The sequence below is a fragment of the Antedon bifida genome, chromosome 4, assembly GCF_963402885.1.
Source record: "Antedon bifida chromosome 4, ecAntBifi1.1, whole genome shotgun sequence".
In the NCBI taxonomy this organism is placed as follows: domain Eukaryota; kingdom Metazoa; phylum Echinodermata; class Crinoidea; order Comatulida; family Antedonidae; genus Antedon; species Antedon bifida.
Genome location: NC_136229.1, coordinates 18,512,605 through 18,525,596, shown reverse-complemented (window position 1 = coordinate 18,525,596; position 12,992 = coordinate 18,512,605). Strand labels below are relative to the sequence as shown.

The following is a 12,992-nucleotide window of genomic DNA, read 5'->3' as shown; positions in this document are numbered from 1 at the left end:
AGAAGCCAATTAATCATGACGTCACGCAATTTAAAGTACTGCTGTTGTTGTACTAGAACTGTACATGTATACCACCTTTTACCGGAAGTGTTCTACAGTTCTTCACAGTGTACTGTAGTTGAATGGAAGTAGAGTTTACAGGAATTATTTTTGTTAGGGTAAATAAAACCTATTGTTTGCTCGGTGAGTTTCTGAATGTAATTTCCTTGTTTATCGCCAACAGAACGAGGGTAAGTACATTTGTAGATACATTTATTTTGTGATAATATAGATAGTTTAGCAAGTTTTTATTCGTTTTATGATGTAGGCCTACGAAATCAACTTGGGCTGGACTTTTATGTTTCACGTTTCATGAGTTTTTGATTGATGATTCAATCGCGCAAGCACTACTACTGCAGGACATGAATTGTGTGCAACAACTGGGCCTAACCTAGGCTGAAAATATTTACACCTAACTTAATTTGAAATATATTATTAAATTACGCAGTAAATATACTATATATTGAAATATTTAAATTGTACATTTTTAAGACCTAGGCCTACATTAGAACATATCTCTGATTATAGTTTAGTTTGTTTAGTTTTTTAGTAGATATAGGCCTAGGCCTACAGTATAATAAGTTTAATAACTCCACCCCCGGGGTGTTCACTTATATACAAACCAAAAAGGGGAGGCTGGGTTGTGCAGCAGCCACTTCGAGACAAGTGGCGCTACCTGTTTTACTGATAAATACTATGGACTTGAACTACCTAAGACGTCAGAAAAAAGGGGGTGCAGGTCAACTCGGCCCTAAACCGTCTCGGTCCCACGTCAAATCGGTCCCAAGTCAAGTCGGCCCCAAGTCAAGTCGGCCCCAAATCAAGTCGGCCCCAAGTCAAGTCGGCCCCAAGTCAACTCGGCCTCACGTCATCTCGGCCTCACGTCATCTCGGCCTCAAGCCAACTCGGCCTCACGTCAACTCGGCCAAATAAATATAATTGGTCAACTCGACTCCATTAAAGTATGGAATGCAAAAAGTGCTAATAGTTAATATTATGGCAGGATTAGTAAGGTTAGGTTTACACATAGGTAAAATAAATTAGACAAAATAAAACGGAAAATTAAATATAAATTTTTTTTTTTCGTTTAATTGATAGGTAGGCCTAGTATTTATTTATGTTATATTAATATTATTAGTTGGGTTGTTAGTCTCAGTATGTGTTTGTTTGTAGGCTAGCCTATGGCCTATTTTGATACAAACAAGGATGTTCCCAGAATGAATCGAAATATTCTTAGATATACCTATATTAGATAGATATTATTAGATTACAGTAAAAAAAATGTTTGTAAAAAATAATATATTTATAATTATTATCAATCCGCTTCGCTTTTTGCGTTCCATACTTTATTAGGGCCGAGTGGACCGATTAGTTTTTGGCCGAGTTGACGTGAAGCAGAGTTGACTTGAGGCCGAGTTGACTTGAGGCCGAGTTGACGTGGTTTTTAACTTTATTGATGGTTTCAGAAATTACTTTTAAAAAAATGACAAAGAAATGATAGTAGAAATGATTAGTAATGATTTTAAATAATATGTGTCGATTGCTATTGAATTTGAAGATCTATTCTAATCTAAAAATCTTATCTGGTCTAATGGTTTTTACATCAAGCAAAAGTTTATGGGTTCAAATCTTGATTTAGGAAACTTTTCTCATTCTCACACCGATTTCCTCATCTTCATAATTTAATATAAATTAATTATTTCATTTCCAGTATGTCACCGAGTAAATTAATATTTATCAAAATATAAACAATTCCTAAATAAAGAGAGGATAAACTTTTGTGGGGAGCCGTGCACCCGTCTGCAAAAAAACAAATCAATTAAGAGGACACTTTTTTGGGTTGCTAAGTTAATTGTCCCCCTAAAATAGTATTCATATTCTTTAATTGTGTGAAGCACTGAAATGTGGCAATTTTTGTAATTTTAAAATGTTTCAAAATGTAAAATAAAATCTCAAACAACATACTGTAATATAAAACTAAACTTTAGTTAAACAAGTAGTAACAGTACAATATTATAACACTTTGAAATTGAAATAGATAAAATTGATATCTACAGTAGATTGCCGGTAATTCAACATCAAGGCCAATGTTTCTCTTTCTCTTAATATAATATAATAGTAATTTTGGTTTAAAATAGTTTTGTGTTATATTAGTATAAATAAGAAAATTAAGACTAAGAGGGGAAAAATCTCAGAAAACAAAAGCTTGAGTACAGCTGCCGAGAAACAGGGATACAGTAATTTGATAATTGAAACAGGGTAACAAAAAAGAATCGTGTTTTATTTATTTTGTATATTTATTTTGTATAATCAGTTTAATCGTACTAATCATTAAATATAGGGCCGTAGCCAGCACCCCCAATCCCCAGCACAGCTCGTCATATTTTATATTAATAATAATTATGATTCAAGCATCTTTGCCTCGTCTGTGTTTAACCTCTCGCTACGGCCTTGAAATAAAGTAGTATTTTGAGGTGTGGTGGGATGTTGGTATTTTTGGTCTTCAGGAATAAGAACAGATATTTGGTTAATGTCCTGCTCAAATATAGATTTACTTTAAAATAGTACCATATACAGTAGTTTTCACACTAAATAGGAAACAGTTCATCCTAAAATATTTTCACATTTATAAATTAAAAAAGAAATCATCCTATTTTGTTTTAATTTGTTAGTAATATGCCTAAATATATTTTAATTTGTCAACGATAAGGATGAAAGTAAGAGAATTATCATCATCATCATTAATACATTGAAGTACAGTATGCTATTTTTATTTAAAATAAAGTAGGTAATGTACCAGTAAATCATGTTCGTAGTTGATGTACATGTATGGTTAATGGTTTTAAATTTAGTACATTACTGTATACAAATAGTCTATGCGCTGTGGACTCAGATGTTACACTTTTCAACTACATACTTCTCCCCTAAGAGTCACATCATGTCAATGCAGCCACTATAAGGTTCTCTCTCATCTGTTCACAACACAGTGGCTAAGTGTGAACTAGTACACCGGGGTAACCCCCTCACTCATCTTGAAAGATCATAGAGGAAAAAATAAATTTATTTTTTCCTCCATGGAAAGATGTACTGTACTAGGAGCAATGTGTGTACACTGGACCTACAGTTTATAGTCCTTATCCTTATGTACATTAAAGTAATCATGTACTGTACAATAAAACAAATTGTAAAACAAAAATTAGTATTTATGAATGAAATTATAATTTAAATTCATTTTTTTAATTGCAGAAAACAACATTTGTTGGTGTGTGTTTTATGTAGACTTAATTGAACTGGAGTCCTGATGTCGTCCACCTTGCACACTGAAAGAATTCACTGTGGGCATCTCACATACATTGAGGGACAAAAGAACCATCAGGTAGGTGATCATTTTTGTTAATGTTCATTTGTCATTGTCATAACTAATAACTACAGTAATATGAAGTAGCTTTGCGTCGGGTGAGCTAAGACTATGGTCAGATGTTTTGTCCTTAGGGCTACTTAGTGATACTTGCAAAAACTAATAGGTCAGTATCTTCTTTCTACCCAACAACAATCTGTGCATTAAATGACACATGTTTACATTAAGTTTGTACTTCCCCGAAGCGATAGTTTCACCATGTTGTTTAAGTTCTATTTATTTGTTGTTAGCCGAAACTGTTAAATTCATTTCAATATATTTACAAATGACAATAAATTTACTTACTTACTTACTCTAAATGTAAATTGACATGCAAAGCTAATGTGAATACCATATTTATTTGAATAAACCCCCCACTTTAAATAAACGCCCCTTAAAACATCATTTGGAATAAACGTACTTTATCATGTCTCGATATTAATTATGTTGCATTTTTTCATATCTGCTGTAGTGGGTATTTATTTGATTATACATGTGTTACCATATTACACCCAAAAAAATAAAAGCCTCTCAAATAAATGCCCTCCTGAACAACCCTCATGAACATTAAACTTATTCGAATAAATACGGTTTTTAGATTATCATCTGCTTCCTTGGGCTTGAATCTAACCTCTAGCAATCACCACAAGCATGGTTCCATTCTTTATGACCGAATAAGGGCAAAACATGTGACCAATCATTATTAATATTATTGTATTACATTTTTCTACTACAGTACATGTATGTGGCCATTCATTCACAAACAAGCACATAAGATTGTCTACATAAGGAAGTAGAAGACAATATTGTGATAAGATTTTGTGTATTTTTGTTTTTAAATATTGTTTGATGTTACTTTTTTAGAGATGGGTTATCCTGGAAAAAATATTAAATGGTGAGTTTCCATATATGTTTCTGTAAATGACTTTCAATAAAAAATTTACCAAATCCCAATTTTCTCAATTGTTTAGCCATAATTTGAACGCAAGACATTAGTAATTCCATTCATGCAATCCGAGTATAGTCCTTATTTACTTGTCCCACTCCTTCATTTAATAGTCCTCCCCTTCATTTAGTAGTCCCACCCCTTCATTTAGTAGTCCCACCCTTCATTTAGTAGTCCCACCCCTTCATTTAGTAGTCCCACCCCTTCATTTAGTAGTGCCATCCCTTCATTTAGTAGTCCCACCCCTTCATTTAGTAGTCCCACCCTTCATTTAGTAGTCCCACCCCTTCATTTAGTAGTCCCACCCTTCATTTAGTAGTCCCACCCCTTCATTTAGTAGTCACCCCCTTCATTTAGTAGTGCCATCCCTTCATTTAGTAGTCCCACCCTTCATTTAGTAGTCCCACCCCTTCATTTAGTAGTCCCACCCTTTCATTTAGTAGTCCCACCCCTTCATTTAGTTATCCCACCCCTTTATTTTCACCAAATATCGTACACAGGCCCCTGGACTATCATTGGGCCAACACAGGATATTACAACCAAAATGAATTTAAATATTACAAACATAACTGAAACAGTAAATGGTGCTTGATCAACAATTTACATTAGTTTCATTTTCTAATTTTAGGTTCTAACAACATGTACCAATTATGTTTATACAAAGATGACACTGAAAAGCATGATAAAAAGAGCAAAATATTATATATAAACTCGCAAGAATTTATTGGTACTGAGCAGGGCCATGTGAAAACAACCAAGAGTGAAAGTATTGTATATTTTGCTGTCATTCTGGTGGATGAGACCATTATGTTCCAGTCGTCCACTATTGATGAACTTAACGTCTGGCAACGCAAATTTAAGGATAATCTTTGCCACAGTAAGTACAGTATTAGTCAACAAGTTTGGGTTTGAATCTCTAGTTAGGTCAGCTTTTTCTCATTCTCACAGATTTCCTCAACTTCACCATTTATAAGTTATTTAATTAATTTCCATAACAATTTTATATATAAATCAAAAGGTAAATTATTGAAAAATTGACACAGCTGTGGTTATCAGTGGCTGAATCTCAAATAAGATGATATACTTAATAATTTTAATATCAATTTACAGGCAACAAAGAAACTCCAAACCAGCCATTGATATATACAGTACTAGAAGTTACTTTAATATAATATAAATTCAAAGGCAAATTACTGAAAAAATGACAATGCTGTGGATCGAAAAAAACAGCCAGACAAATTTTAATATAATATCTAAACAGATGATACAGTAACTAAAATGATTATAATTGTTAAAGAGGACAAAATCATGAGTCAAATATTCACCACAACCTTGTCAATTTGTCATTAAAGCCCAACTTTCATAACATTTTCAAGTTAAGCTCTGTCTACACATCAAATTTTATGTGAGAATATCCACTACACTTGTTCATGATATGTTTTGCTACCCAAATTTGTGTGCCAAGTATGAAGATATGGCCTTTATTAGTTAATAACATAAAAATGTATGAGCTTTATTAAAAGTCTGTCTACATGCGCTATCAAACTTTATGTGACACAAATATGTGATGTGCCCATATATGGACATGATGATGTCATATCACTACCATATTTGGGCATATCACTACCATATTTGGGCACATCACACTTTTTTTGTCACACTATTTTGATAGTGTAGACAGAGCTTTACAGAAAAAATGAGATTGTACAATAACAAAAGGTTGGCTTTAGCTTACTGTTGATAATCTGTTTTTAACCTTGAATTTGTAATTATAACTTTATTCCTTTTATCACCACACATACTGAGAATTAAGAATAATGATCAAGATTAAAGATAAATCCCTTTGATGACGTTTGCAACAACTTTGTGGTATATTTCAAATCAGGCTCAATTTTTATTGATTTCTTTTGACATTATTCATAATGCAATTCAATTGAAAATGCTGTATATTTCACAAGCAAGACAATATGTGGGTGTACAGAAAATACATATAAAACTAAGCAAAAATATTATTATATTAATTATTTAAGGGAAACCCATGGTAAAACCTATAGTTATGGTTAATTCAACGTCACACAAAAAGACATGTGGTTGCGGGTTTTCCCAAACTTATGGTAAAATCAGTGTCCCACAAAAATATGTAGTTCTGGGTTTTCCCAAACATGTGTCAACACAGACTAACCAAATCGAAGCCAACTGATAACTAACAGGCAGTGATAATAACGTGCCGCGCCACTACATCATAGCTGTGGAGTAAAAAAAATCATGCTCATATGTGGGCGAACTGTTTGATGTGATTTTTTTAATTAGCTGAAGCTGGTTGAGAACTCTGTAAATATGTTTTATCAACAATTACCAATAAATTATATTTATAGAAAGTTGGTTGATATACCCAAAAGAGGGCGCCGCAGACATCAAGAAGAAGACGCTTCATGTGACCCAGTCATCGGTTTGCTTAGCGCACCTCAATCCGCCAAGATTCTACAAACGTTGGAGTCTCAACAGCATTAAAAAAGTTCAATATGACAATGATGTTATCACTTTAGAATTTATAGATGAAAAACTGGGAACAGGTTAGTTTATAATAATAGAAGAAAAGTTCTTAATGTAGTATTAGTTGTGATAGTTAAATATAATAATATTTATTACTAAATATAATTTTATACTGTTTGATTATGGATATAAATTGTGGTCAGATATTCATATTGGGTCATTCAGTTATTTTTCATGGTTATTAAATCGTTCTATTATAACCAATCAGATCTTCTTAAAAGATTACATGTTAGTGCTTAAATAAATAAGAAACTATACTCATTTGTGTGTTTTATGGAGAATGATCATATTAAGTATTTAAGTACGATCTGTTTCTGAGCAGCCATTCACAAGATTTTCTGGAATTTAGCACCTCTTAATTTGCTGTAAAAAAAAATGATTGATTACTGTATTGAGCCAGTGTAAAACTAAATCGTCTTTTTTTTAATTAGGTTTTTTCTCGTTTTCTGCGGAAAAGTTACACTACCTTCGAAGAATAAAGGAAGCAATTTATAGCATGAAAGCTAGTGCAATTAATAATGATTACAAACCACCTTTGTCTACTCCATTAGGTAATATTTTGATTTTATTACACCATTGGGAGCTACTTCCCTAAACTTTATTGTTGTGCCTTAATGTCAACCAGCCTAGAGTTATATGACATAGCACTATGCTACTGTACTGTTATCTCAAGCTACATAATTTTATAGTAAAGGTACTATAAATGAGTTGACAACTTATAAAGATCTATTCAGAACCATTCAGTAATATTAATAATAAATAAGAGGGCCAATACACTTCAATATTACATGTGAAAGTACTTACAATCTTTAAGTGGTGCTTAAAATATAAACTGAATAGTGAATAAAATGGCGATTGCTAAACTAATTCTCAAAATCATGAGAAATAAGTAAAAGGTTTGTGTGTTGATAAGTGTAATATTAGTGGCACTGTCAGTAAGCAAAATGCTATTACAATTGGAGCTACTGTATGTAGGATTTGAACTTTAGGACCCTGGGATTGGCAAGCACACATTTCAGCCACCAACCTTCACCAATGCTACAACATGACAATATCTGGTCAGTGGTATGAAGTCACCATCTTTTTACATTTATATTTTTTTATTTACTATAAATGAAGGTGAGAGCTATGGACCAAATTCGTATGTTAATATATGCAATGAAGACGACTACAAGAATGTATCCCTACCCCCAAAGCCAGTACCCCCAGCTAGACCAATCAAGTGAGTATACATTTATATATTATTAATTTATATAGAATATAGATAGAATTTTTCCAAGTATACTACTTGCTTTGTTTGTTTGTTGGTTAGCACGATAGCGTCTACAATTTTGAAGTTAAAGATGTATTGTCCCTTTGACTACAGTAATTCTAAAAAAAATTTAAAAAAAGATTTTAGAAAAAAGTGGGTCATTTTGAAGTATCATAATAGTTATTAACTTTCACCAAAAATTAGTCACAAAAAAAATCATTTAACTGAAATACAGACATTTTTTTTCTTCAAAAAATAATTTTGACTTCCAGTCAAAGTTTTCGATTAAAACTATCTCATAATGCAACGCGCTTGTTTGGCTACTCTGTATCATAAAACTTCCTCGCGATCTTTGTGAAAACACCTTCTCAACCTAATTAGCATCATGCATAATGCATACTCGTGGTTTGAAATCTTTGCTCGCAACGATTTTCCAGACGAAATATAATCAAATTAATTTACCTGTTAATTACGTAAACTTGAATTTTCGACTTAAAGTGAATAACTTTAATATTACTTTGATATGGCCAATTTAAATTTAGAAAATTTTGACCTTCATTTTTTGTGTTTCAAGGGACAATACATCTTTAAAGTATTATGAATTTTTCGGTGTAAATAGGTTTGTACTTAAAGAACATGCCTATTGAAATGCCTATCAAGAAAATCGGTTCATTAATAACTAATTAATTAATCAACATAAATTTGTATTCTTTTAACATGGACTGAAATATCAACATGCGCCAATATGCGCAATATTTTGCCAAGTTCTCCACTCAGTTTCTGAGTGCTTTTATTACACTAGCATTATGCAACATTTCTGTTATATTGCTTTTCTTTACCTTTTTAACTGTTTTTATATGTTTTTCACCTCTCTACATCATCATTGTCATATGTTCTATTTCTTGATTTCAGAGATTACTTTAGACACTTTCGTTCAAATTCAGTAAGTAGGAAATGTATCAAATCAATTCTTTTAGTCATCCCACTTTCAAGAATCAGTTTCAATTTTGCTGTATTGTGTAAAAACTATCTCTGTAAATAAAAAAAAAAGAATAAAAAACATACCCCTGGAATTAATGACATTTTATTTTACCTTTCGCTCTATTCTCACTGTTTTCATCCATGTGTGAAAAGGTAAATACCCTGAATACCAGCTTCCCACCTTTCCACCTCGTCAGATTGGGTTTATATTACCGATGTGGACTTTGTAAAAGATGATATTGAATGTTCTCATTACCGTGTAAAGGCCAATTTAAACAGACGAGCGGTGACGGTAAGCGGAAAACCGCATAGCTTGTCCCACTATAGAATCTGGATCTATTCTGAGCAGAAACCGCCGGCCCGCTCCGCATTGTCTGTAAATGGTCATAATAATAATATTATAATATTTATTCGGCAAAAGTTCTTAAAAGTATGTTTTACATTTCATCTTGCCAGGAGCAAGTAATAGGCATGAGCTCAAACAGAAAACTGCTCTTACTCCATAATGAATAACATTTTTATTACCGTTACCGCTCGTCTGTGTAAATTGGCCTGCAGAGTCAAATTATGATAGATGTTATGTTAAATATAATGATTTTAATTGTTTTTGTTACAGATAGAAGAAACTGTTTATGCAATTCGTTCTAGCAAAGTGTGCTATCGAGACTCTTTACAAATATCGCCATCACAACGACATTCCTTATACGTGTACATGGACGTTCATGAATGGTGGACAAACTTGGCCGACGTAATTGGTATGTACTATTTATTTGTAAAAACCAATAGATATATATAATTAATATAGTATAAAACTAACTCCAAATAACGAGAGGGAAGCCACAATTTGACGTTTGGATCTATATTTGATCATCGTCAGGTGATTTGACGTTTCTATCATCAGGAATGATGATCGAATAAAGATTGAAACTTCAAATCATGTCTTCCCTCTCGTTATTTAGAATCAGTTTTATACTATGATATTTTTACGTATTATGTGCATCGGTGGTATTTTCACATTGTTATACTATTAGAATTGATAAATTCAGTATTATTGTTTAAAAATACAAAACAAATTCTTCGCACATCCTAAAACAGCTACATGATTGGAAGAATGTAGCATGTAATTGTAAATCTTTATAATACAACATGTTTTAAAGATATTTGTAAACGACTGAAAGTGAAACATTGGCTTATATAATGTCAACGTCATTGATTATATCATATCGTCATAAAGATTGTGTTCAAACGTTGTTAATAATAAAGATACAATCAGCTTTATTACACATAATATATTTTTAAATAACAAGTTCTAAATTCTTCAATGTGCCTATCCTTCGACATTTTATTCAAGATGAAAGCGGTATTGAATAAAAGGAACAGTAGTTGTGTATTTGAATAAATAATGAATGTTTTGTATTAATTGATTGGGAACTCAGGACTCGGCTCTGCTTCATAGGTCCTCCCATCTTATTCTCCACATTCAACTTATAAACATTCAGTATTGTTTAATATGAAATGTAACTTCAGTAAAATTTAAGTTTTATCTAGCGAGCAGGTTTTCATATAAAAATGACATTTTTTTTTTCATTTTAGGTTTAAATTGTTCTGAAATTGACATTGTAAAATCACTTGCGCCACGATTGAACAAATTCTGCACAGAAATTTTATTTTATCATTGGGAATGCATGCCGAGTCCTGTACGGGAATGCAGCATTGAAGAATTGAAAAAAATAACAATGGAATTACAGCGTCCAGATTTACTGAGCATTCTCGAAAACAAAGGATGATCTTGCAAAACACCTAGAAAATAATTTATGAAAAAAAAACTTGTTATCAATGTCTTTCAAAGTCTTTCAGCTGGATCTGATAGATATAAAGTATACAGACTAACATTGTGGAAGTTAGTGCCTGCAATTGGTCAGTTGGTTCCTAGTTTGTATCCCACAATGACCCACAGCTTACATGTCTTGCGGCCAGGCATTTATTCTCTCTACCAATTTTCTTGCAAAAACACCAACAGTACTGTATGGGCGGCCATAATAGTAAAACATTAAAACAAAGAACAATGTCAAAAAACAACAAAACGTTTTGAAAAATCAATGAGCAAACTAAAAAAACTACAAAAGAAAATAAAAATCAACAAAGAAATATAGAAAACAAAGAACTAAAATATATTCTCATAATAGTCAAGTTAAACAACAAAGAATAAGCAGAAAACAACGGACAATTTGGCAAATCAAAGGACAAGTCGAACAATTAAAGGACTTTTTTGACATTGTTCTTTGTTTTAATTTGTTACTATTATGGCCTTAATGGCTTCCTATAGTACTGTACATTGTGCTTCCATCTATGAACAGTACATTCATACTGTACATGCAGTTCATCCCACTTACTGGGAACAGTACATAGTTATAAAATTTAATTAATTTTATAACTCCATGTTTAACCTACTGTACATAACAGTACTATAATAATAAATACTTTATTTAAACAGGAAGAACCCAAAGGTGTTTTTCTTCAAGGCCGTGCAAGGCCATAAATTATTCTTATAATTAACAACAAGGTATACAGTGTGATATAAGAACCATAGAGAAAATTTCTCTAAGATGTAACATTAAAACATATCATTTCATACTGTAAGCTACACTATACATTCCGATTATCAGAAATTAACTATGGTATATTAAAATTACATATAATAACAAGCAAAGAATAATAATCTGATTTAAAATTAAAAAGGATTAATGAATGAACAGAATAAATAAAAAAGAAAAACAATTTAAAATTAAAAGATGCAAATTCAAGTACTCAAAATATTATCAAAAAAATATGTTATAAAACATAGAAAATAAACTGCATACATGTCTTGTGTATTTAAATTAAAATATTCTCTTTGAATTTAGCAAGACTTGTCGCATTTCTTGATTCTATTTAAATCATTCCATACTAAACAGTACAGTGGAATCTGCTTCATGCTTCAAAACTTGAGATAAAGATTATGAAACTGCTGGCTTGACAATTATTTAATTCTTCTTCATTGTTCATAAATAGTACAACGAGCTACATTCTAAGGTTTAAGACCATTTTATTTTCAAGTGTGAATTCTACAATTTGATCCATTTTGAAATAACCAGAGATATATATATTTATACCTGTCATTACTTTTTTACAAATTATTTATTGCCAGGCATAAATTAGACTTAAGATTTATATGAAATATCTAATTTTTATAATTTATAAATAGTATAATATAGCTAGTTTAATATCATAGGTGTCCTAAAAAAATACATTGCAATATACAGGACATTAAGTTTGGTTCATCACTTCATTTTTCTCTTTTTGGATCCGGCAAAAGTTTATTCAGGAAACGTGTATTATAGTATAATATGGTCTTTAATCAATCAATCAATCAGATTTATATAGCGCCAGTATCCATAATAATGTTCAAAGGCGCTTGACAAAGTTAAGCAGGAAATGCCTCTGTGTAAAAATGGGTTTTTAGTCGTGTTTTGAAAATGTTGATGTTTTCAGATGTCTTTATGTCGATTGGCAGTCTTTAATTGGTTTGAACAAAAATACACATGTAAACAAATCTCCATTATGATAGCTTTGTTCGTTTGTTGGCTTAGTTTTTTTTATTATCAAAATTGTCAGTGTATGAACAAGTCTCAGCAATTTTTATTAAAATGTACATTGTAAGTAAATAAATATCTGCAAGAACATTGCAAACTATACATCTATTATTTTTCCAGTTGTTTTATTAAATGTCACTTCAACAACAGTGCCCTCTGTAATTTGGAAACTTATTTAGTTTTGTGAGTCAT

The 12,992-nt window shown here is 31.6% G+C and overlaps 1 protein-coding gene across 1 annotated transcript; it reads left to right on the top strand.

Annotated features, from left to right (window-relative positions):
- The first annotated feature begins 102 nt into the window (after positions 1–102).
- On the top strand, positions 103–12,898 carry LOC144841144 (uncharacterized). Its single transcript, XM_078697354.1, has 10 exons — positions 103–230; positions 3,286–3,415; positions 4,301–4,331; positions 5,011–5,259; positions 6,758–6,955; positions 7,367–7,486; positions 8,055–8,157; positions 9,100–9,130; positions 9,785–9,923; positions 10,762–12,898. Exons 2-10 carry the CDS (start codon positions 3,341–3,343, stop codon positions 10,953–10,955), a joined length of 1,140 nt encoding a protein of 379 aa, XP_078553480.1. The 5' UTR covers positions 103–230; positions 3,286–3,340; the 3' UTR covers positions 10,956–12,898.
- The last annotated feature ends 94 nt before the right edge of the window (positions 12,899–12,992 follow it).

Excerpts from the sequence above, each read along its gene's own strand:
- LOC144841144 (XM_078697354.1), top strand. The coding sequence starts at position 3,341 with ATGTCGTCCACCTTGCACACTGAAAGAATTCACTGTGGGCATCTCACA. Across the intron at positions 4,332-5,010 it reads CCTGGAAAAAATATTAAATG|GTTCTAACAACATGTACCAA; the intron begins GTGAGTTTCCAT and ends TTCTAATTTTAG. Across the intron at positions 9,131-9,784 it reads GACACTTTCGTTCAAATTCA|ATAGAAGAAACTGTTTATGC; the intron begins GTAAGTAGGAAA and ends TTTTTGTTACAG.